Consider the following 23323-nt stretch of genomic DNA (forward strand, 5'->3'; position numbering starts at 1 on the left):
GCCCAGGTGCTCTGAAAAGTTAAAATTTTATGGAAAATGAGAAATACTTAAATAGACAAAAACAAGAAAATAAAAACCACTTACAAGTGTACTATTTAGAGATAAACCCTCAATAAATGTTGGTGTGTGTTCTTCTAGATTTTTCTGTGTGGGGTGCTAGCTGCCTCACGTGCCCCTGTGAGCACACAGCACTCACCTCCCAGAAGATCACGTTTGATGCTGGCAGGTGGGAGCTCCCCGCCAGGGCTCCGTCGGTCTGCGAAGGGACGGCTGTCAGCCAAGAGAACTGAGGACAGGTAGAGAGGGACCGAGGCTCGGGGCTTCTGTCCACATCCACCGCCTCTAGGCAGACCTCAGAGCTGGGACGAGCCCTGAGCCCGTCCCTCCCGGGGACCCTCCTGTTGGGTGAGCGGGCATCAGGCGGGAGATGCTGCCCTGGGGGCCGCAGACTGTGAACACCACCCCAGACACGAGCCTCACGCCGATGTGCAGCCAGAAGCAGCAGCCCCGACCTTGTTTCTGTGGCTGCGTGGCCACGGGTCCCCTTCCGGAGGCCAGAGCCATGGAGAACCACGGCAACGATAATGGAACACATGCGTGCGGACCAACGTGCACATAGGAACGATGTTCCTTCCGTGCCTCTAGCTGGGCGTGGCGAGGCGGTGGGACAGGGCGCAAAGGGAGGCACCCACGCCAACCACGGCCTTGTGTCCAGGGTGTCCCCGTGCTCCCCAGCTCCCGGGGCACCGCTCAGGCACCCGTGTCCACAGCGTGAGCAAGGCCTGGAGGATCTGGTCTCCGTGTGGACAGTCCCCACAGCGTCTCCACACGGGCACGCTCACTCAGCAGGCAGGAAAGGAGACATGAAGGGAGCAAAGAGAAGATAATTTAAATCCGCACTTGTGGGGCGCCCGGGGGCTCCGTCAGTGAAGCGTCTGCCATCAGCTCAGGTCATGAACCTAGCTAGTGTCCTGGGATCCAGCCCTGCATTGTGGGGGGGGGGGGGGGTTGTCCCTGCTCAGCGGGGGGCCTCCTTCTCGCTCTGCCTCAGCCCCACCCCCACTCATGTGCGCTTGCTCACTCTCTCAAATCGAATTTAAAAATTTTTTAAATCTTTAAAAAATAAACAAATAAATAAATCCACACTCACTTAACTAGGAGTTGAAAAGTCTCCAAGCAGATCGCGCAGCAGGAAGACGTCAGCGCTTCCAATCCTGTTCTGGTTTTCCACTCCCTGGCCGCAGCGGGTGGACCTCCGGGACAACTTCTGCCCATCCCCAAGGACCAGCTTGTCACCGAGGTCTCTGCTCCAGACCCCGCTCCTTCTGAGCTGCTCCTAACCTTCTGAAGGCTTGGGGATCGTGCCCTCCCCAGCCCAAACCCCCAGGCCTTGCCCGCCGGGCAGAGCAGACCCCCCCATCCGGTCCCTGGTCACCAGACCCCTGTGAGTCCCCAGAGATGCTGTCGGCGCGCCCGCATCTCACCTCTGTGGTTCCATTCCCTGGACCTTCGCCTGGACACCCTGTCCACCCGTCCAGCTGACTTCCACCTGGACTCTTAAAATCATGTCCCATGCTGCGTGCTCTCTGAAGGCAGGGCGAGGGCCTCCGCCTCCCTGGGCCTCTACGGGCTCCCCGGGCAAGTGCCTCAGATAACAGGCCTTGGCCGACTCAGCACAGCACCCGTCACCTTGACAAGAAAGGCTGAATAAATGAAAGCAGAACGAGTGTGTTGGTGATTCAGGAAAGCCGTAGCTTGAGGGAAGCAAAGGGACCCCCCCCCCCCCGCACACACCGATTGTCTGTAAGTCTCAAGTCACTTCCCCAAACACCATAGAATCCCTCCCGTAGAGGTGGACGCGGGGACACACTGGCACTCGCACACGCAGCGAGGCGGAAGCGCGATGCGTGTGGTGAGCGAGGGCTGCCCTCCAGAGTGGGGACGGCCGGGCAGCCTCGCGTGAAAACACGGGCCTGCGGGCGCCTCTTTGTTTTCCGTTTTCATGTCCAGCCAGGCACGTGTCATCTTGTTTGGGGTCAGCCCACATCCCTACGAGTTTTTCTTTATTTCTTCTTATTTTTTTAAGGAAAATGTCTTACTGGCTCACCTCCTTTGGCACAACGCTTACTCTCTGAAGCCGGTGCGAAAGGACGCTAACGGGCTACCTGGTGCTCCTCCCACGCCCACGGGCCGTTACCTGGACGGCTTTCGTGGGGCGGGGAAATCCCACGCCCATGGCCTCTGCTCGGGAAGGCGGCTGTGAGCGGCACGGCGTGCCCCGACGCCGACCAGAGCCACGTCTCACCGGCGGCCGAGGGAGAGCGAGCGGTGACTCTTTCTCGTTTGCCTGCAGGCCCATGTGCTTCGTCAAGCAGCTGGAGATCCCTCACTACGGCTACAGAAACAGCGTGCCCACGGCCACGCCCCGCTCCAACCTCGCCAAAGAGCTGGAGAAATATTCCAAGACCTCGTTTGAGTACAACACTTACGACGGCCATACTTACGGCAAGCGGGCCATAGCTCCCAAGGTGCAAACCAGGGATATATCCCCCAAAGGATATGATGGTAGGAGGTGCACACTCTTTACGTGAGAGTCACGCTTGCCGTTGATGATGTTGTTGTTGTGTATATCCGTTTCCTACAACCTGGTCGAGCATGGGGTCGCTTGATGGGGCCCAAAGAAAGCGCACGCGCAGGCCGCGCTCGCCTGTGTGCCCCCGGGTGTGGGTGAGAAGGACCTCCCCGGATGCTTCCAAAGCAGCTCGTTCGGGCCGCGCTCACAATGCGGAGACCGAGGGCCGTCGGCTCGTGTGCTTCCCGATGCCGTCCTCGTCTTCATAAACTTCCTTCGGGCTTGGCTCAGGCACGGAGCCACCTGGGAGTGCCAGACAAAGCCCCCAGAGCTCCTGGTCGTTGGAGAAACTCTGCATGCCCCCTGAGTTCTCAACCTTGGGTGCACACGAGAGTCAGCTGGGGACGCGCTGAGCATTCTAATGCCCAGGCTGCACCTGGACCAAATGGTCGGCATCCCCAGGGGGGCTGCCTGTACGGTGACCTTCTCTGCGTTACCGGTGACTCCAAGGTGCACCCAAGCAAGAGCAGACCGCCGCTGGTGTCGGCAGGCCTCCTTTCCAGCAGGGGCCGGCCCTGGCCTGTTTCCCCATGGGGAGTGGGGCCAGGAGGGCCTCCCATGGTAACCTAGCTACCACGCCTGCACCAAAAGCAGAGAGCAGGTAGAACAAATGAAACACCACCTGCTTCTCAAGAGGGGGGACTTACTTGCCCCAGTGGGCTCGGAGCCGGCAACCAGCTCTCCGAGCTAGCTCCGGTCGCTTCCTTGCACTCACGTGGTAAGTCGCTGAAAGAGACAGGGATGAGTGCTTCTCCCTGATGTCACGTACTGACCTTACTGCATTTCTGCTTTGAATTCTAGGATATGTGCCCTGAGTTGGCTGGGATGTGGGATGTAGACGTTTCGATTTATAAGTCTTATCTTGGTGTTCTGTAGCAGAGGAGAGGAGGTGGTCCCTTAAAGATATCTTAGCTCTTCTTGGAAGAAGATATTTAATTAAAATCATAGCACACCAAAAACTCATATAAAGTGAATGGCTGGGGGGTTCCAGAGCCTCTTCACCACGCAGGGTGAGTCGCCGCACGTGTTTCTGACTAGTCATCACTTGCCTTAATGACAATCCGTGCGCACAGCGAGCAAAACTCGGTCGTTCTCCTGTGTGTCGTGTATTGACTCTCCTTGCACACATCAGTTCTTAACACGGAGGAACAAACATGTAAGTGGAAAAACAGTGGCTTCGGGTATAACAGAAAGTAATTATTTTTGCTTTATCATAATTCGCCAATTTCTGGTTTGTCATCGTTTTATCCATGTGATTGATGGGCTGCACATGAGGGATCGAGAAAGCAGAATTCACACAATGTCTCACGTACCTCACGGCGGCCTGGGGAGGAGCGCCTTGGGCCGCTTGTCTCCCACACCTGTTCGCTGCCGTTGGCCTGGGCGGCCCGGTTTCCTTGACCTCGTCGTTACGGTTGGACTTTGGGGGAGGTCGTGACCAGTAGAGCACATTTTCATGCTTTAACACCCATTAGTAGATTCGAAGTCAAACCTACTTGGTCTGTCCTCAGAGCGGAGGGATATTTATCAGATGAACCCTTCTGGGTGTTGGTTTCCCCAGGAGCGGGCGGCGGTGGTAGTTCCCCATCCTGGGGGGCCGCACAGCGCTATCGTGAGGATAGGGACAAACGTGGAACGACTGCCATTCACTCCCCCCACCCAGAAAGGACCTGTTGTCAGAAACCTTGGCTGAGCCAAACTCCTCACCTGGCCCACAAGGAAACAAGAATAGGGAACAAAAACTTCAGTATTGGGTCTTTAAGAAACAAACAAAAAAAGCGGGGTGGGGAAAGGTAGCCTTTTACTGTAATTTACTGAAAAGAACAGCAGTAACTCCATTTCTCTCACACTAGATTCATCTAACAGACTTTTTTTTAAGATTTTATTTATTTATTTGACAGACAGAGATCACAGGTAGGCAGAGAGGCAGGCAGAGAGAGAGGGGGAAGCAGGCTCCCCGCCGAGCAGAGAGCCCGATGTGGGGCTCGATCCCAGGACCCTGAGATCATGACCCGAGCCGAAGGCAGAGGCTTTAACCCACTGAGCCACCCAGGCGCCCCCATCTAATGGACTTTTAAAACATCAAAGGAAATGTCCATTAAGGATGAGAGTGGCTGGGTCAGTTTTCTTGATAGGATGTGAGCAGAGAGCTGTCCCTGAAGCCAGGCACCAGGCAGCAGACACCACAGAGTGACGGCAGCCTGTGGCCACCCTGCGGCAGTGACCTCCCCCAGACTTGCCGCGGATGCAGAGAACTGAGCCATTGCTCCTGAAGAGAAACTGTGAAATGAGCCTGTTGCTGGGGAAGCACAACCTTTAGTAGCAAGGGGCAGGGCCACGGAGATGTCCGACAGGGAAGAGAAATAGGACGTTCATCCCCAGTCTTCGGCTGTCACACTGTAGGTCCCACCGCCTGTGTTCTGAAACACTCAACACACGTTAAGTGCCTGCGTTCTTCCAGACACTGGCTAGTTGCTATCTGTCTTTCTGTCTGTCTGTCCATCCATCCATCCACCCACCCATGCATCAGTCATCTCTCTGTTATGCGTCATTTGTCTGGCTCTTCGCTCCCTGTGGATAACAAGTGTCAAGGAGGCGCGGGGAGCGAAGGGAGGGCCGTGGGACGCTCGCTCGCGCCGACAGTGAAGCCAGACGTCCCCTCGGAAGGGAATAGCAGGAGGTTCATCAAAACGGCAAATCTTGCACTTGAGCCTGAGCTTGAGTAGAAATTATGCAGAAGCAGAAGACCCATGGGTCAGTAGGAAGGACCTGTGGCCTGACGAGGTGCCTCAGAGCAGGGACAGGCACCTGTGGGGCAGGTGAGGAAAGGGCCCTGCGTCCCCACCGTGCTGAGGAACTTGGGGAGCTCTCCCGCCCGGCATGGAAGTCGTGTGCGGGGGTAGTGGAGGAGGGAAGATGGGAAGGGGCAGGCGTTCCCAGACGTGTCTGTCGGCCCTGCCATCACCCATGAGCACCAGGTCGGGGTCTCCCCAGCCTGTTTGTTACAGCGAGCTGAGAATGGTGCTGGTATGTTTAAATTGTTGGGTAAAAAAGAAGAGTTTGTGCCATGTAAAAATTACGTCAAGTTCAAATTTCAGTGTTCACGGGTGAAGTCATACGGGCCCCGGCCGTGCTCCTGCATCTTGTCGGTGACTGGGCCCGCCACGCAAGGGCAGAAGCGAGAGGTTGTGGCAGAAAAGCCCCGACTCTTGTCCAGTCCTGACAGAAGCAGCTGCCAAACCCAGTCGAGACCTCTCTGCTCGGGTCTCTGGGCAATTTATCACCACTCCAAGCTCTGCCGAAACCCAGAACCCGCAAGGGCTCCCCTCGTGAGCCTCCCTGTCATTCCCGACCTGTCATTCCCAGCTTCTGGATTCTCCAAGCTGAACACTTGTGATCGGCTCTGGACTTCCTCTGCTCCTCGAACTCAGCGTCGCCCAATGTGCTCAACCTCCCACCGTCCGTCCCGGGCCCTGTCCGGGCCTCCTGCCGGCAGCGGCTCCCAGAACTCCTCAGGGGTCGTCCGGAGGCCCCAGGACTGGGCCTCTGGCCTCCTCACCCCTGCCCCCAGCCAGCTCTCCCTGGACCACCCGCCCTCCTGCCCACGGCTGTCGGTGGGCTGCCCCACAGCCCGGCTGCTCCCAGAGCCTCTCAGAGCTGGGGCCTCCCGGGAACATCCCTCCCGGTGGTGCCCGTGCAGAGCTGCACGCCTCTTCCCGGTCCCCGTCCAGCTCTGGGTCTCACCCTTGGCGGCCTCACAGGTAGACAGCTTGTCTTCGTGCCGGGCCGTAAGCTCCTGTCCTCGGTCTCAAACCGCCGTGCCGGTGCTGGCTGAGCAAGCGCTGCCCGTTTGGATGAGTGAGTGGGAAACGAAGGGGCCGGACGGGGAGCCGATGCTTTAAGTCACACGAGCAGGCGGTGCGTAGACCCCCGAGCTGCATTCTCACAGGAAAGCTCCTTTTCCAAGTAGCACTCACCACGCACAGAGCCGTGTGGGCATCGTGAGGGTCGGGGCGTGAGGGCGCACGGCCCTCCGGGTGCACCCAGGTCCCCCGCGGCGTGAGCCCTCAGGAGGCACAGCTCCGGATGCGCTCTCTCTGGTTTCGCGGAGGTCTGGGCTTCAACTCTTCCATTGTGTCAAGACAGAAGAAGGTGGACATTCCTAGTGGGAGATGCACACGTTTAGGGAGACTCACAAGTAGGGCAGAGGTGAATGTGGTGCTCATTTTTTAAATTTGCCATATTTAGCCAGTAGAAATCCCCTCGAGGCTTTCTTCGTCCTGTAAGAGAGAGAGAGAGTCCTGAACGGGGGGCTTCTCAGTGCGGTGCAAGGGCTGGTGGGCTGCCACGGAAGCCGCACGCGGGAAGGCGTGACCTCCATCCCACCCAGGGACAGGCCAGCACCCAGGAGGACAGGGACCAGTGCTGCCTGCTGACCGATCGGAAAGGGAAGAGTGTTCTGTTGTCGTCACTGGTCCCTGATGCTGGCTTTGTGAGCGTTTTCCCAAACAGGTGGTAACTATGAGGACCTACACTCTTAGTTTCATTTTGAACAAAACAAAGATGTGCTTGCATTCCGTGACAGGGCCCAGGTGTGTGGCTGCCTGTCCCGCCTGTGTCTCCTGGCTCAGGCTCGTCCACAGTCGCCCCCAGGTCACTCACCTGCTAGCGTCCTGCCCGGTCCTACCAGACTCCATAATCTGATGAAGAAGACACCCTTTACCAGAAGTCTGGGGACATTTGCTGTACACACGTGTCCTGCTGACATTCTCCTAGAAACTGAAATATGCTCATTTCAAAATGAAATGGCCTTTTTCCTTAGTTATATGCATTCCATTACTTTCCTGAGCCAGCGGCCAGCCCTCGTTAGGAAAAGAATCCTCAGAAGTACTTGCGTGTTTCTCCCACGATTTCTGTGGTGTAAAGCCACAGACTTGAGTCCCAGGGAGACTACCACGAGCCGCAGACTCGGCGTGGTTCCCCGTGCCCGCTGTGCAGGTCCCGGGGGCCTGCCTCTCGAGGGAGGGTCTCTGTCTGGTCCCCCTGCATTGCTGCCTCAGCCCCGTGGGACGTCTCTGTGCTCGGACCCCACACTGTGCCCTCGGCCGCTTAGATATGTGCACCCGCAGAAGGACGAGGAAGGGAAGGTCATGCCCCAGACAGACAGGTGTGCTGATTTGTCCTCGCGGAGAGGGACCTGGCCGGCACGGACTCCTCCGGCTGGGGGGTCTGAGTGTGTGCAGCCAACCCTCTGGTCCACGTGAGGGGACCTGCTTCAAACGGCCACCTGCCCGGCAGCGGCTCAGTGATTTTCAGCGGGTGCTAGGTTGAGGCCTGGTGCCAGCATCACCGGGCAGCCCAGTGGTGGCAAAAGGAAGAGCGTCTTGGGTCCGAAGTGGAAAGTTATCCGTGATGAAAGCTCATCACAACGTTCACTCGCTCTGAATACGGTGCTTTGGGCAGTTTCTTGGTATGGCTCATGGTGACCGACCGTGGTGGCTGTGTGGGGTCCACTGTTTGGTTCCGTGGTGTTGGCCCCTTCCTTTGGGAGGAAAGCACGGTGCACGTCCTCCCAACAGGGTACTCAGGTCACAGACCACTAGGGACAGTGTCAGACACGCAGGAAGAGCTGGCTAAGCTCCCTTTGGACAGGACATTCAAAGAGGCATGGGGGGTTGCGCAAGAGGAGCTCGCTGGCGGAGTCGAGGACGCTGTGAGGACATCTGGGGGGGCTTCCTGCACCCCTGGGTTCACCCTGGCTTCTCCCTCCCTGGGCAGGACTCCAGGCGAGACCTGTCCGCCCTGCAGGGGACACCCTGTGACTGTGCTGCCCTTGGCAATGGCCACGGGCCCCTAACAAATCAGCCACCAGGGTTTCCCCAACTGTGGGCCAGAGGAGACTTCCAATCCACCATGAAAGCAACGTTTGCTCCAAGTACCCGTATGCTCCGGGTGACAGGGGTTATGCCCCTGTGTCCTGTAAGCCAGGCTCCCTGCAGGGGACAGCGTGTGGGACAGCATGTGGTGTGCGCTGCCCTGCGTACCTCGGGCCCAGCCGTGCCCACGGTTGTGCACTGTGCCACTTCCTCCACGTGGCTCTCAATGAGACCCCCAGGGTGGGGCTCTTCTTGGGGAAAGGGGTGCTTCCCTCCTGCTTGCCCAGCGGTCCGTGGAGGCCCCTCTGGGCTGAAGGGACAGCCAGTCTCTGGAGGGAGGAGGTCTGTGGGCCCGCGCCACCCACTGAGCTGACGGGCAGTGAGGACTGGGACACCTGTCCTTCGGCCTTGAGTCAGCTGCCACTTCCATACAGCAGGTGGCCGAGTCCCCATCAGGTGCGGCCGTAAGCAGACGGGCAGCGGCCCCACCCGCGCTGCTGCCCGGGAAGGGCCAGACGGGCTCTTTCCCGCCGCCACCGCGGGTGTCCCCAGGGCCAGTGGGAGGGGTGCGGTGTGGGTGGTGGGGCGCGTGCCCCACTGTGCTGTCGGCCGGCGGCGGGGACCCAAGTCATCGCCGTGCCCGTGTCTCCCCAGCAAAGCGCTACTGCAAGAACGCCAGCCCCAGCAGCAGCACCACCAGCAGCTACGCGCCCAGCAGCAGCAGCAACATGAGCTGCGGGGGCGGCAGCAGCGCCAGCAGCACGTGCTCCAAGAGCAGCTTCGACTTCGCGCACGACATGGAGGCGGCGCATATGGCGGCCACGGCCATCCTCAACCTGTCCACGCGCTGCCGCGAGATGCCGCAAAACCTGTCCACCAAGCCACAGGACCTGTGTACCGCGCGGGTACGCCCAGCACCCGGGGTGGGGGGTGGGGCGGGGGGAGGGGCATCCCGGAGCCCGAGACCCCGTCCTGCTGCCCTGGGTGTCTGCCCAGGGGCTGGGGCGCGACCCCGAGCTAAATCCAAGGCTAGCGTGCACAGGCTTCTGTGGCGAAAGGGGAAAGTAAGCAACCCCTTCCCATCTTTTTTTTTTTTTTTTTTTTTTTTGCTCTATTAAAGCTAAGACTGAGAGAATTTAATCCAACATGATGCAGGCCAAATTTGTAAGCAGGGGTGCTCCCTGGCATGAGGGGCTCCGGCACAGTGACGTTGGGAGGTCTCAAGGCGGCAACCTGCGCAGGGCGCCCCTCCCCAGCCGCTGCCCTCCACTCCCACGTGCAGGGGGAGCCGCCCGACGCAGGAGGGGGCAGCTTTCACGCCGGCGCTGAAATCAAATGTTTGCTCCAGAGCGTGTAACCCTCCGGGGACACAAGTGGCGGAGTGTCGGCAGGATTTCCTGCTCTGTCCTCCATGTGTCCTTCCTTGCCTCCCTCCTCCAGAGAGGCGAGCTCTGCACACTTCTTTCCCTGTTGGAAAGCATCATTTAATTAAAAAAAAAAAAAAGAAAGAAAAGAAACTCACCCAGTACGTCTATTTTTTAAGTCCGTTGGCTAAAGCGCAGGCTTGCTGGAACAGAGCGGGTCAGACCGTAATCACCGCAACAGGATCCCTGGAACTGATTGCACATCCCCCTCCCCGAAGCCCGTCAGCACAGGAGTTCGTGTTGGAAAGTGAATTCTGGCTGCTTCTCCCTCGCCCCTCCATGCCTCTCCCTCATCTCGAAGTGTTCGCATCAGTGAAACTGAAAAAGGATTGTTAAGCATAAACGCGTATCTAGCTCTGATCTCTTAAATGTTATTTGAGCTGGAATAGAATGGAGATTAGGTCCTCGTCTGATTTTCTTCTGGCTTATTTCTAAAAGCAGGGATGTCTTGCAGGGACAGGAAGGTAAAGGAGGGTGGTGCGTACACTGTAGATGTGTGAGGTAGAGCGGAGACGGGTGGGTAGACAGACGACAGGTCATCAGCCGGTGAATAGGGGCGTTCCCCTGCCATCCAGCATCGCGGCCAAGCGCAGGCCAGCAGACGTGTCCCAAGGGACCGCTTCTGCTCCCTTCGGGAGTCCGCACACAGGAGACCGCAGGAGGGACCCGAGCTTGAATTCTGAGCTGGCTGAAGGCAGGGCTGCGGCTGGGCCTGCGTGATCAGTGTGTGTCTCTGTCCCGCAGAACCCCGACATGGAGGTGGACGAGAATGGGACTCTGGACCTCAGCATGAACAAGCCACGGCCACGGGAGAGCTGCTGCCCTGTCCTGACGCCCCTGGAGCCCATGTCCCCCCAACAGCAGGCGGTGATGGGCAGCCGGTGCTTCCAGCTGGGAGAGGACGACTGCTGGGAGCTGCCTGTGGACTACACCAAGATGAAGCCTCGCAGGGCAGACGGCGGTGATACTGCCGAGGTCCCTGTATGTCCCCCTCACTGCCCGCTGGCTTGGGGTGCGGGGTCGGGCGTCCGTGGGCTCCCGGGATATGACCTCAGCCAACAAGGGCTGACCACACACTTCGATGATCAGGGCGAGATTTTTCACGAATGCTGATTTGGTGAAACAAATCACAAACTCTCTTCAACGATGAATTTTCTTCTCTATCATGTGCGTTTTGATACCAATTATTTCTCTAAGAAAATATGTCAACAGCAAGCCAGTCCATTTTTCTGGTGACCTGTTGCTATAAAGCATGGTTCTCCTTGCAGATAGGGAAGTGTACATCTTAAATACTTAAGTGATTAGCTACGAGTTATTAATTAGCTAGCCCTTTGAAACTAAGGGTAGTTTCTGTTGTCAAACCCAAAATATTCGGAGGGTATACTCCAGCCCCGAAAAAAAATCGTTTTAGTACTATCGCCTAAATCTTTGTTGAGCGCAGTATTACCAAACACCTCTGTCAAGAACATATTTTTAAAATACAGATCTCTCCTGCGATCCGAACATAGAGCTTACCTACGGAAGCGTCCCTAAGTCGAATGGCATGACTAATTGATTTATGTAGAAAGTATTTTGAGTGTTCCTAGACCCCAAAAATTGCCTCTCAGGTTTTGATTTTCTAAACCTCAGGACACACATTGCTAACAGATGCACAGATAACCTGAGATCAAGCCCTCATGCTCCCAGACACTGCTCTGAGCTCTGGAGCTCGAAGCCAAGAGGCTGAGCCTGGTTTCCGGGGGCAGGCACGTGACAGAGCCGTTCCCGAGGCTCAGCATGCACTTTGCGCTCCCACAGCTCGCCGCAAAACCAGCACTGAATGCTACGTGCGCTTCTTGCCTTTTTTGTAAAAGCAAAAATCCTACTTGGGTTTCTTTCTTAGCAAAAGCAGGTACTAAAGTAGGTCTTTCATAAGAGCAAAGTGGTGTGTCATGAGCTTTCGAAAAGTGGGGACACCCGTTGTTACGATGGCCACATTCAAGTCACTAAAATAGTTAAAATACCCTCTGGGCCGAGAAAAGAAACGGTTGTCCTTTATTGCACTGGCTTTTTCCCCAGTGTTCAGTTCTGAACATCATGACATCGTCTTTATTCACGGAAAAAATGAAAATCCTTTTTAAATACCATAGGGAAACCACCATCAAAGCAATAGCTTCTTAGAGAAACAAGGAAGTGCAGAGAAAGGGAGCATCCGCTATTTGTAGGATCGGCGAGAAAGGCACCTGGTTATAAGGCCACTACATCCTAAAGCCCGTTATCTTGATTCTTCGAATGACTTACGTATCCAGGCGCTGCAGAAGAACAGAGTCTGAGTGGCAAGAGTCCCACGGTCTTTTCTCTCCTGCAGTGCTAAGTCATTGCTACCAAGTACGGCGTGGCGGTAGAGTCTCTGAATTTACCTTAATTAGAATTAAGCCCTCATAGATCGACAGAAGTGTTTGCATCATACAGGCCGTCCCGGAAGAGGAACCGCTCTCCTGCGTTCACGGGACGCGTCTGCGGGGTGTTGCCAGCTATGGGAATTTCTTAGTTACTGCAGGGTCACCGGCTGTGGGAGCGGACACGCTGCTTTAGAACAGTGAGAGGCACGCGGCGCGGCTCAGAGGGCCTTCCCTTGCCTTGGGCCCTAACACACATGCAGAATCCTCCCCGATGGTTGTAAAAGCCTCATCCTAAAATGCCTGTAGGGTTCGTGGTTGAGCTTTGCCGGTCCGTGTTGGATGAGAGGGGGTGAACCCCAGCAGGTGCCTCCCGGACCCGGAAGGAAAGAGACTGGCCGAGAAATGGTGTCTCTGGTTTCCAAACCAGTGGCCTGCCCCCTTCTCAGTGCCCCGGCAGCAGTCCCGAGTAAGGCCCTGCCCACCGACAGGTATGCATTTAGAATCTGGGGGCGACTTGGTGAGAGACTGAGGAGCGGAGCCCGGGCCGGCCCTCTCAGAAGGCCCCCAGACCCGGGACAAGGGTGCAGCCGGTGTGAAGGGCTCGGGTGCGGGGAGAGGGGAGCGCGCGGACGCGGCCGGCCCGGGGGCAGCGTCCGGGCTCTGCGCGCCGCGGTCCCCTGCGCAGCCCTGAAGCCGTGTTTTGCCCGCAGCCGGAAGACTTGGACCCGTTCCAGGAGGCTCTGGAGGAGAGAAGGTACCCGGGAGAGGTGACCATCCCCAGCCCCAAGCCCAAGTACCCCCAGTGCAAGGAGAGCAAGAAGGACTTGATAACGTAAGCACAGCGCGAGCCGACGCGGCCGCGCCTCCTGACTGTCCCTCCCTTCGGCTTATTTTTAAAAACCGATGTGTCCATGCCTTGCCGTTGGAGCATGCGACGTCCGCAGCACACGAGTGTCTCCGGCTGCCGGGGCGGCGGGGCGGGGGGCTGCGGGGCGCGCTGGCTCGCAGGCGCTCTGTGTGGTGGCGCCGCCCCTGCCGTCTGTGCTCGTGCGTTTGGCAGCTTCCCCGGGCGCCTGAGTCCCGGTGCAGACATTGCAGCTAAACTGGAAACAATGAAACTTTCGTAAAGTTTTTTTTTTTTTTTAAACATACTTACTATTCTGGCTGTTTTGTTTTTGTTTGGTGGCAGATGTCCAACACCAAGGTGTGATGGGAGTGGTCATGTGACTGGTAATTACGCCTCACATAGAAGGTGTGACTTCAGTTTTCTCATGGTGGATTCTGTCTTTTCGATTTATTGTTTTCAGCTTACCTCAACAATGCTGTCGAAGTACCAACGTCGAATTTCGTGTCAACCCTCCAAGTGCTCTATGTTGACCTATAAAAGCCCGTGCGCGCGTTGTACAGTGCTTTTCATAGGCAAGTAAGCCGCCACGATTCGGACAATTCTCCAACATGGAAACCAAAGAGCGCAAATATTTTCATACTATTTTCCAAAAAGTGTTTATTAACAGACACATCTTCTTCAAAGAAGAGAGTTAATTATACCAAAAAAAAAAAAAAATCAATATACAGCACTTGCCCCATCGCTTTCTGCATTAAACTTTTTAGTTTCAACTGTATGTCGTGTTTGTCTGGGAGCGCGAGCCGGGGGGCGGCACTCACTCACTCTTCTGGCCTGTCTTACAGTCTGTCGGGCTGTCCCCTCGCCGACAGAAGTATCCGGAGCATGCTGGCCACCAGCTCGCAAGAACTCAAGTAAGATTTCATGACAATCGTTCTCCTAAAGATCTGTCACCTAGTAGTAGCACACTGGAGGTGTCCCGTGTGAACACAGGCGTCTTTAAACAGACCCACTGTGCACGCAGCACCTCGACACCACATGCGGCCGGGTCCTCGGGACGTTGGTCACCTCTCTGGACAGTCTCTCTGCCTCTTCCCCCTCCTTGGTCTCTAGCGCTCTCGTGCCATAGCCTTTCTATCCTGAATGGTCTAAAGCCTCAGTAGTTTCTGTCCTGAGTCACGTGTGCACGGAAGGGAGGTTGGACAGAGGTACTCGTACTTTCAGGAAGTGATTCCAACCTGAAAAGTGAAGGACTGACTTTTTTAGAAGTTATAGTTCATATGATTATTTAAAATATGGGCATTTAGATAGCACTAATGACAGAAACTCTCCACGACAGTAGCTAATTCCCTCCACATGTTGCGGTCCTCGTCGCGAATCCTCCAGGAGAGCATCAGGTCACGTCCACTGGCTCACTGATGGGGACAGTTGGGTGCTCTCCAGCACTCAGACACCTGCCCTCCAGCCGTCTACTCTCCCGTCCCCTGTGCCTTTAGCGTTTCCTGTATTTTAAGCATAAATCTGATCACTTACATTTATATCCCCAGAGTGAGGTCTTTCTTCCCTCTATGTACAGAACACGGTCCGTTCCTACGTGGGTTCTGGAAGGTGTCCGTACAAGTCTCAGAAAGCGGGTGAAAGCCTTCGCTGCTCCAGTCAGAGGAGATAGAGGGTGTGTGTCAGAAAAGCAGGGCGAGACCTGAAAGTAGTTTCACAGCAGAATGAGAACCAAGAACCCCAGATAATTCTTCTTTAATTACCTGACATGTCATAAACAGCATCACATCCAACTGCCTGGCTTCCGTTTTGTTTGGAAACTGCTTTATTTCCAAAGCAGAAAAAGATGCTCCTTGGAGCCCCTATTGGATTCCTTTCCCGAGGATTTCATTCCACACCCCGTCCCACCGCGGTAGACCAGGGCTGTCTCAGAGTACAGGGCTCTTGTTTCACACCGTGTCGTTTCTTACAGGATCCCTGTCCAAGGCCCTAGTGCCATAGATCACCTGCTCATGCTCAGTGGCCTCCTGAACTAGCCCCTGCGTCACAAGACTCTTGGCGTCTTCTTCATGGCGTGTACACATCCGGAGGGCATCCTCTAGCTTAACGGTTCTAAAGCCTGTAGCGTCATCCCCGCAGTGCCTAATGGGGAAATAGCTCTTAGGACCTCACAACGGACAGACTTAGCAACAACAAGTCAACCCACTTTGTTAAGACATCTTTTTTCATGGCCTAAAACCATACTCCCCTCATGATCAAAACGTGGTTAACTGCGCTTGGAACGTGGCCAACACATCAGACCATGGCACCTTCCCTTTGAATCTCTTGATGAGGAATCCTTTGCAAAAGTCTGGCCTTTGTCCAGCTCCAGCAGGCCAGCTGTAAACAAGAAAAAGCCTTTGCACAACGGGCATGTAGGACTGCTCCCCGCTGGCTCGCGTCTCAACACCCCCGGAGGCCAGAGTAGTGTTCTGAGGGCCCGGTTGTTGCTGGTTTTCGTCCCTTGGCTCGGGGCAGAGCTGCCACTTCTCCGGTTCCGGCGCTTCCTCCTCCTCTCCTTTCATCTTGGAGGATGGCGCGACGGGCCTCCCATCCACATCTTTGGAGGGCAGTGTTTGGCCTTCCTGTCCTGCAGGCCGGGGCTGGAGGGTGCGTCCTCTCTTCCTGCCTCTTCCTGGATGGGAGACCTTATCTTCAGAGAGGGATGGCCTTTTCCTAGTCGTGGTCGGTCTAAAAGCCATACTCACTTGTAAACTTGTCTTTGCAACAAGTGAATCCCAATTTGATTGATCCTTCCCGAGAAATCTAAACTTGACCAGTTTTCTGAAGCTTCGAAACTGCGGGCTCCAATTAAATGTCTGCCGTCAAAAGTCTAATACTTAAATGACTGATTTTTACTTGCTGAGTCTTTCTAAATGAAGGAGACCGCAGACTACACCACGGGTTCTCCTTTAACCTCTCCATTGACAAGACCCCTCTATTACCTTTAATCTGAGTCGCGAAGGCCTTGTAGATGGTTTTTCCTGCGTCAGGGCATAGGACGAGGCCGTTAGGATCTAGAGCTGCTTGCTCGAGAGTAATCACACATGTGCTTCTCCAGAGCGTGTCCTCGACGTCGGGTGAAAGCCCGCCGCGGCGGCCGCTTCCGCGACAGTGAGAGCACGCTGTTCAAGGTAGATGAATGCTTTCTAATTCTTCATAAAGACGTATTAGGCAGGGTCCCCATAACCTCCCAAAAGTTCTGTTTGACGGAATTTTCTGGACATGTTCTTCTTGTCACACTTGACACTGAATTTCGATAGTTGGCCTTTAACGAGACATTCTTGGTCATGGAAAGAGGAGTTGTGCTGGATAAACTCTTGGTCTTGGATCCTCAAACCTCTTAAACTTCCTGAGAGAACACTTCGCTCTGATCTTATCCAGGCCAACACATTTGGGATGTTCTTAAAAAGAAGTGGGTAATTTCATGTCTAACTATGTACAATATGTAAGCTGAAAATGTATTAAAAGTTAACGTGTACATGAATACCGTCCAAACTCGGAAGCTGCTGCTTTCCCTGGCCCCTGGCCCATCCAGCCAGGGTCGGTGGCTCGGGAGGGAGGGGGAGCCGATACGGGAGAGCCGCGCACCGTGGGGAGCCTTGCCGGCTTGGTGCCGGGTGTCACATCCAGTCCCGCGAACCTTCCTCCTCCGCACCCCGATTCCCAGACGTGACACTCACTGAGACCCCAGTCCAAAAAGCGGGGGGGGGGGGGCAGTGAATAGAATTGTTGCAATCAGAGCGATTTTTCAGTAAGAATTCTGCCTAACAAGAGCTCTGACTCTGAAGGGAAGTTTCTTCTCCAAAAATTCCGTTTGCTGAGATTACCTGAAGGGAGCGACGGGAGGGAGCTTGCCAGTCGCCTCCCGTCATTGTCGCCCTCTTTTCCGAGAGCCCATGTCCTCCCGCCAGGAGCCCTCTGGCGTCCAGATGCGCCATCACTGTAGACACGGCCGTGCCGGAGGTGCCGTAGCCATCTGAGGCTCCAATTTAAGCCAAATCAAAACCGATTTCAATCAGAGGCGATTAGCTCTAAAACGGGTCCCCAGATCGGCTTCCGTTCGCACTTCGGTCGGCCAAATTTAGATGCCTCTTCATCATTCGGCTCTTTCTCTTGCCCAGCGGCGGCTCCTGCCGCCAGTGAGCTCTGCGCGAGAAGGAGCCGCCACCGTCACTTCTTGGCATTTGAACTTGCGCGTCCTCAGCGCAGGGTGCTGGGGGCCCTACGGTTTGGCTCTCCGCCCTTTGGAGAGTTTTCCGGTGGATTCTGTAAGCCTCCAGGCATCACCTAGGCGCCTTCACCTGGGACAGGGAGGAATGTTAGCTACAGCTACTGCAAAACTTTTGTTTTATTTTGTTTTGTTTCCAACATGGCTACATTTATTTAAATCAAAGAATTAAAACTCAGACCTCGGGCCACGCTATTCCTTTGCTCAAAAAGCTCCTTGTTTCTAGAACTGGCTGGGGCTTAGCGGGCTCGGTGGCGGGGGCATCCCTGCCCGGGGTCCCGTGCGGCCGGCGCGTCCCGCCGCCTCTGTCGTTCACTGCGCGGGAAGCACGCCCGCGCGCACCAGCTCTCACGGAGATCCTCGTCTCCGGCATCTCTCGCCTGCCCGGGTCACATAGTAAACCCACAGCCGTGGTGAGTTCCCGCCGCCCCCGCCCCGGGCCTGGCTCCTTCAGCAGAGGGCACGCTGCCTCCTCATCTGGGGGCGGCAGCCGCGGTGGGAGGCCCGCTCCTCGGGGACGGGAGGGACTGCAGGGCCGCGGCCTCCGCGCTGCAGGCAGGCAGGTCAGACTCCGTCTTCCCCTCACAGAATGCTCCCAGGACCCCTCGCCTCGGTTCTCCAACTCCTCCTGTCCAGCAGCAGGCCCGTGCCGAGAAGCCGGGTGTGCGAGCTGGACTGCACGTGGCTGGGAAGTGGATGCGGGAGTCACTCTGCGGGTGACCGGCAGTGGACAGGGTCCTCTGCACACACCGTCTCCTCTGAGAGAAGCACGGGAAGGGTTAGGCCCGTTCTCCAGGCGTGGACACTGCGGGATGGGAGGCTAGGCGGCTCAGGGCAGACCACGGGCCGTGGGGCACGGGACCTCCTCCGATCGGTAGCGTCGCGGGGGAGCCTCGGTGGTGGGCAGCACAGGTCCCGATGTTCCCGGCAGCCGGACCTACAGCAGCTCGCCCGTGCCCCCCGGGCACAGTGTGGGCTCACAGCCCACCGGGGCTGCGTGGGCCCCTGTCCCCCCACAGCCTCCAGAGAACCTACCTCTGCCATAGAAGGGTTACGAGGTCCACGCCCCAGCGTGTTTGTAAAATAGCCTAAGAAGTATTTTGTCGCACAAAGATTTTTTATTTTATCGTAGTAAGTAGGACTGATTTAAAATAAGTGAAATATATGAACTACAGGCAGGCACAGTACAGCTGAACTTCTGAGATGAGAGTGTTTGAGGGTGACTCCAGCCAACACGCAAGCACACAACACACACGGACGACATGCACACAGGTGAACACGGATGAACACGCGGATGTGCGTGCACACGGGTGAACACGTACACCGATGGACATGCACGCGGGTGAGCACACAGGTGGACACACAGGCGTGAACACACAAATTCCAGGCCAAGAAGGCTGCGCCCCTCAGTCCCGCCTCACAGAGACTCTCGAGGGTGGGGAAGGGTCACCAGAAAAGCCACTCTTCCTCTGTGTCTGCAGCCCTGACGCAACCACCGCGAACGGGGGTGGGGGGGGGGTGGTGCGGGGCTCGTTGACCCTTGTCCTCGGCTGGCGGCAGCTCCAGCTCTGTCCCTGGGAAGAGCCCCTCCCACTGGTGGCCAGTGTCACAGCCACATTATTAAGTAGGTGTCCCAGGTGTTTGGACTTGGGGTTACATTTTACCAGCTTCACTTCAGTATATCCACACAAATCAGCCAAAGACCAAACCAAAAAACAACTTTCAGTGTCTCCTTCACTTTATAATGTGAACTGTGCTTTCCAGAAGTCCCCACGGGGTCCTCCAGCACTGTGTGACCCGCGGTCTGGGTGCGGCTGTGTGTGTGACCCACGGTCTGGGCGCAGCCATATGTGTGACCCATGGTGCAGGGGCGAGGTGTGTGTGTGACCCATGGTCTGGGCACAGCCATGTGTGTGACCCGCGGTCCAGGTGCGAGGTGTGTGTGTGACCCATGGTCCCGCACGACTGTGCGACCCGCGGTCTGGGTGTTCTTTTCTTCGTGCATTTGTCCTCCGTGTGTTTCAAGTTAGGGTGCAGGTTACAGAGAAGTTCAGAGTCAGCAATCAGGCTTCGGTCACCAAAGGAAGGCAACAGATGTTGGCTGAGGTTCAATCATCGAGACACTCTGTTTCTCCTGAGTTCTCTATGCAAGATTCAGTAGCGTGGGGTGTGGTCAGAGGGGAGCGCCTTCCACCCTGCTAGGCCTCAGGGTCGTTGTCGGCGAGGGGCGTGGGGGCACCGGGAGCCGGTCCATGGCCCGTTGGACTTGTGTGCTGCTCTCTTGCAGGTGTGTCCCGACAGAGTGTGTGAGTGTGTGTGTGTGTTTGTGCGTGCGTGTGTGACACATGTGTATGTATGCACGGCTATGCACACACGTGTGAGTGTGTATACATGTACGCATGTGCGTGTTTATTTGTGCGTGCACGTGCGTGCAGGTATGTACACTTGTGTGGGTGTGTTGGTGTGTGTGCGTGTGTATGTGTATACATGTGTGAGTGTGCATGAGTGTATGAGTGCGTGCGTTTATGTGTGTGTGCATGTGCATGTGAGTGTGGGTGTGTATGTGTGTGTTGGTGGGTGTGCGCGCTGTGCATGTGTACGTGTGTGCACACGTGTATGAGTGTGTGTGTGCGCGTGTATGAGTGGGTGTGTGTTTATGGGTGTGTGTGCATGTGAGTGTGTGGGTGTGTACGTGTGTGTGGCTGTGTGTGCGTTCTGCATGCATGTGAATGTGCATACGTGTATTTGTGTGTGTACATGTGTGTATACATGCACGAGTGTGTGCATATATGAGTGTGTTTGCGCTTATGGGTGTGCGTGGGTGTGCGCATGTGGGGGGGTGTGCGTGGGTGTGCACATTGTGCGTGTGTGTATGAGTGTGTGTACCTGAGTGTGAGTGTGTATACATGCATGAGTGTGTGCATGTTGAGTGTGTGTGTGTGTGTTGCACCTTGGCATCTACTGCACACGCCGAGGCTGCCCCACACACTCCTCTGTGCCTGTGTTCCATGTCCCGCGGCCAATCCGAGGGGGCGACCTGCACAGTCCCTGAGCTTCCGGGCGATGCACAAACTGACGTTTTCGGGGAAACCATGAGCTGGGCTGTTCCACTCGGTCATTCATTGAAAAACCTGTAATCGTGTCTGCCCCCAAGGAACTCACAGTCGGTCTTTTAAGACAGAACAAAAAGAGAAGAAAAACGTTCCATCCAGAGCACCTGGGTTGGAGGGGAGCAGAGAGGAGTCACGGGTGCTGGGTGGAGGAGGGGGGAGGGCGCCAGGAGCCGGCCCCGAGGGGGACCAGCAGGGAGGGCCCCATGGCCACGGACGTGGGAACGAGCGAGCGTGGGGCAGAGGGCCAGCTCGGGTGACGGGAGGAACGGCGGGCAGCAGAGCCCGCCCTGAGAGAGCAGAGCACCTCGTAGCGAGATGGCGTGGGCTGGCACACGCGTCTCGCCTGCCTCCAACCGGCCTGCTCTGCCGTGCCCCCAGCCGCAAGGCCTTGGCCGTGGGACCCCTGTGTCCGTCCTACGAGGTAGACCGCAACAGGTGAGGTCATCAGAACAGGCCTGGAGGGCTCTGTGTGTCTCACTGTGACAAACCTGGGAGGATTTTAAGGCCGTGAGGAGGACATTTGCCCAGGAATTTTTGCTGAGCATCCCATTCCCCGTCTGGAAATGAGGAACCATTTCCTCAGGCACCAGAAAGCACTGAGTGACACCGCCTATTTCTGAACAAAGGGTAATTTGTCATCTAATCAAAGATAAAATACGAACCATCCAAGAATCAGCCTTTGAACAAACGTATGTCTTTACCTCTGGACCGGTCACGTCTCTTTATAAAACACCCAGCATATCTGGTGCGTATGAACAAAGGGAAAACTTCCTTCCTATCTTGAATACTGCCGTCGAAAAGCTTTTTAAGTATCGATGCACATACATGTACGTGTACTATGTTATTAATGTAGTCACGCACGTGTGTCGTGTCTGTACGTATTTTGTTGTTGTCTAGGTTGTGTTGTGAGGCTGGGGGTCAAAGCTGGACACATTTCCTTCCGTGAAGCGCATCGGGGCATCTGAGTCTTCTTCATATGTTGTATCGAGTTAAATGTGGCCTCTCACCATTATTGGGGATTTAGTCCCATTTTCGTATCCCCCCTGGTCCCCCTGGGGTGATCCTGAACACCCCTTCAACCGCGCATTGCTGCCGGACACGAAGACCCGAGCTGGACGAGAAGCAAGCTTCTGTGGGGAAAGTCTCGGGCTGGGAAAGACTAGGTTATGTCGGCCTTAAATTGTAAATTTGAGGTTTTATTCCAGTAAACACTTCACTAATTTATTGTTCCCTGGAGCAAAATGAACAAAATTGGAAATAAAGTAGATGTTCCCTTGGGAAATTATTGACAAGGATTTTGGAGGGCATTTTTTTTTTTCCTGGCAATTTCCGGAAGGAGAACCACTCTCTTTGGTTTCTTGCTTGCTGGGAAAGGCCGGCTTCGAGGGGCTGACGGGTTGACGAGGCAGGACCGGGAGGCAGAACAGCACACGAGTGCACCGGTGCGAGTCTTCACTCCAAACCGGGACCTGGATCCCCAGGAGGGACAGTTTCAGGGCAGTCACACCTTGGCTCTCGTGTTCTTCAGCTGTGGCCTTACAGAGACAGCCAGTCCCTGGCATGAGGGGATTCCATTTTTCCGTTTGGAAGTCTCCGGTTCTGCTGGGGCTGGATGGTTTTCTCTACGGGCAACTGAGAAACAGAGATGTGACGTCTGCTTTCAGAGAGAGTCCGTGAGCACCGCGACAGCGTGGAAACGTGAGAGACCTCAGTCTCACCTGGTTTGTTTTTTTAAGGAAAAAAAACATACAGTGCAAATAGTTTCTAAAAATCAAAATGAAAATATAATTTGGCTTTATGAAAGGGTGTGCCAGGGCTGTCCCACAGACCTCTTTGGGGCAAAGGACTAGAATGTTTCGTAGACCCACACCGTCCACTGTCCACACGCGCCTCTGTGGCCGGGGAAGCGGACTTCCCGTGCTGTCCCCCTGGTCACATCTAGCGCAGATGGTCACAGGCATTGAGCAGACATCTGACTGGGCCATGGCACGTGGTGACTCCGTCCACATCGTTCCTCACCTCTCCTCTCACCACATTCCAATGAACAGGAATATTTTATTCCTGCAACTGAAAAGCTTCTGATTTTTTTCAGCATCTGCCTACTCAACGTTCTTGTTTTATGATTAAGCCACAGCCGAGCAGGGAGGTTTTTTACATTCACATCCTGGCCTCTTCTTTGAATCTAATGCCACATGGAGACCAATGAGAACGCGACATGACACAGACCTCACCGGGTGACCATCTTCAGAAGAGGGCACCTGCGTTCCGCATGATCCCACCGTTTGGGACCATTAGAGAAGATTCCGTTAGAAGCTGCTAGAAAGTCTGTTATGTTATCTTAAAAATATATGCAACTTCATTACTTTCAAACCTGGGCAGAAATGCAAGTGTGATTAAGCAGGTGCTCTCAGAGAGAGACCCTCGGGCCTCCTCCTCTCGTGACCAAGTAAACCGGCTCGTCATTAGTATATGCCTTATTAATACTTGGGGCTTGAAGGTTGTCAGAAGCCTGCCTGCCGTTAGTATCTTAACGATTTCTCTCTCCAGCTCGCGTGTGCGTCCGTCAGCAGAGCGAAGCCACACGGAGCTGCGCTCCAGCCCCTCCCTGTCCCGATTACCGTGAGCATCTGCTTTCTGGAGACGTTACCGTGCGCTCTCCGCGCTCCAGGCCTCAGAGAGGGGACTCGTTCCCGCGAGTCTTCATTCTCGGGGCCAACAGAGAGCCCGCCTTCCATCTCCGCTTTCACACTCAAGGGCCGGGGCCGCGTGCCCTGGACACGCGTCCC

At 55.7% G+C, this 23323-nt stretch overlaps 1 protein-coding gene across 8 annotated transcripts in view; it reads left to right on the forward strand.

Annotated features, from left to right (window-relative positions):
- Positions 1-23323, forward strand: part of MYT1L (myelin transcription factor 1 like) — a gene marked incomplete at both ends in the record, with an annotated part of 128786 nt that overhangs the window by 58593 nt on the left and 46870 nt on the right. For all 8 annotated transcript variants that reach the window (XM_080812798.1, XM_080812799.1, XM_080812800.1 and 5 more), the window contains 5 exons: positions 2354-2565; positions 9163-9413; positions 10677-10913; positions 13024-13145; positions 14003-14071. In XM_080812798.1, coding sequence (XP_080668924.1) covers positions 2354-2565; positions 9163-9413; positions 10677-10913; positions 13024-13145; positions 14003-14071 — 891 coding nt within the window. The remainder of the gene's footprint in view (positions 1-2353; positions 2566-9162; positions 9414-10676; positions 10914-13023; positions 13146-14002; positions 14072-23323) is intronic.

This window comes from Martes martes (genome assembly GCF_963455335.1).
Source record: "Martes martes genome assembly, chromosome: 9".
In the NCBI taxonomy this organism is placed as follows: Eukaryota; Metazoa; Chordata; class Mammalia; order Carnivora; family Mustelidae; genus Martes; species Martes martes.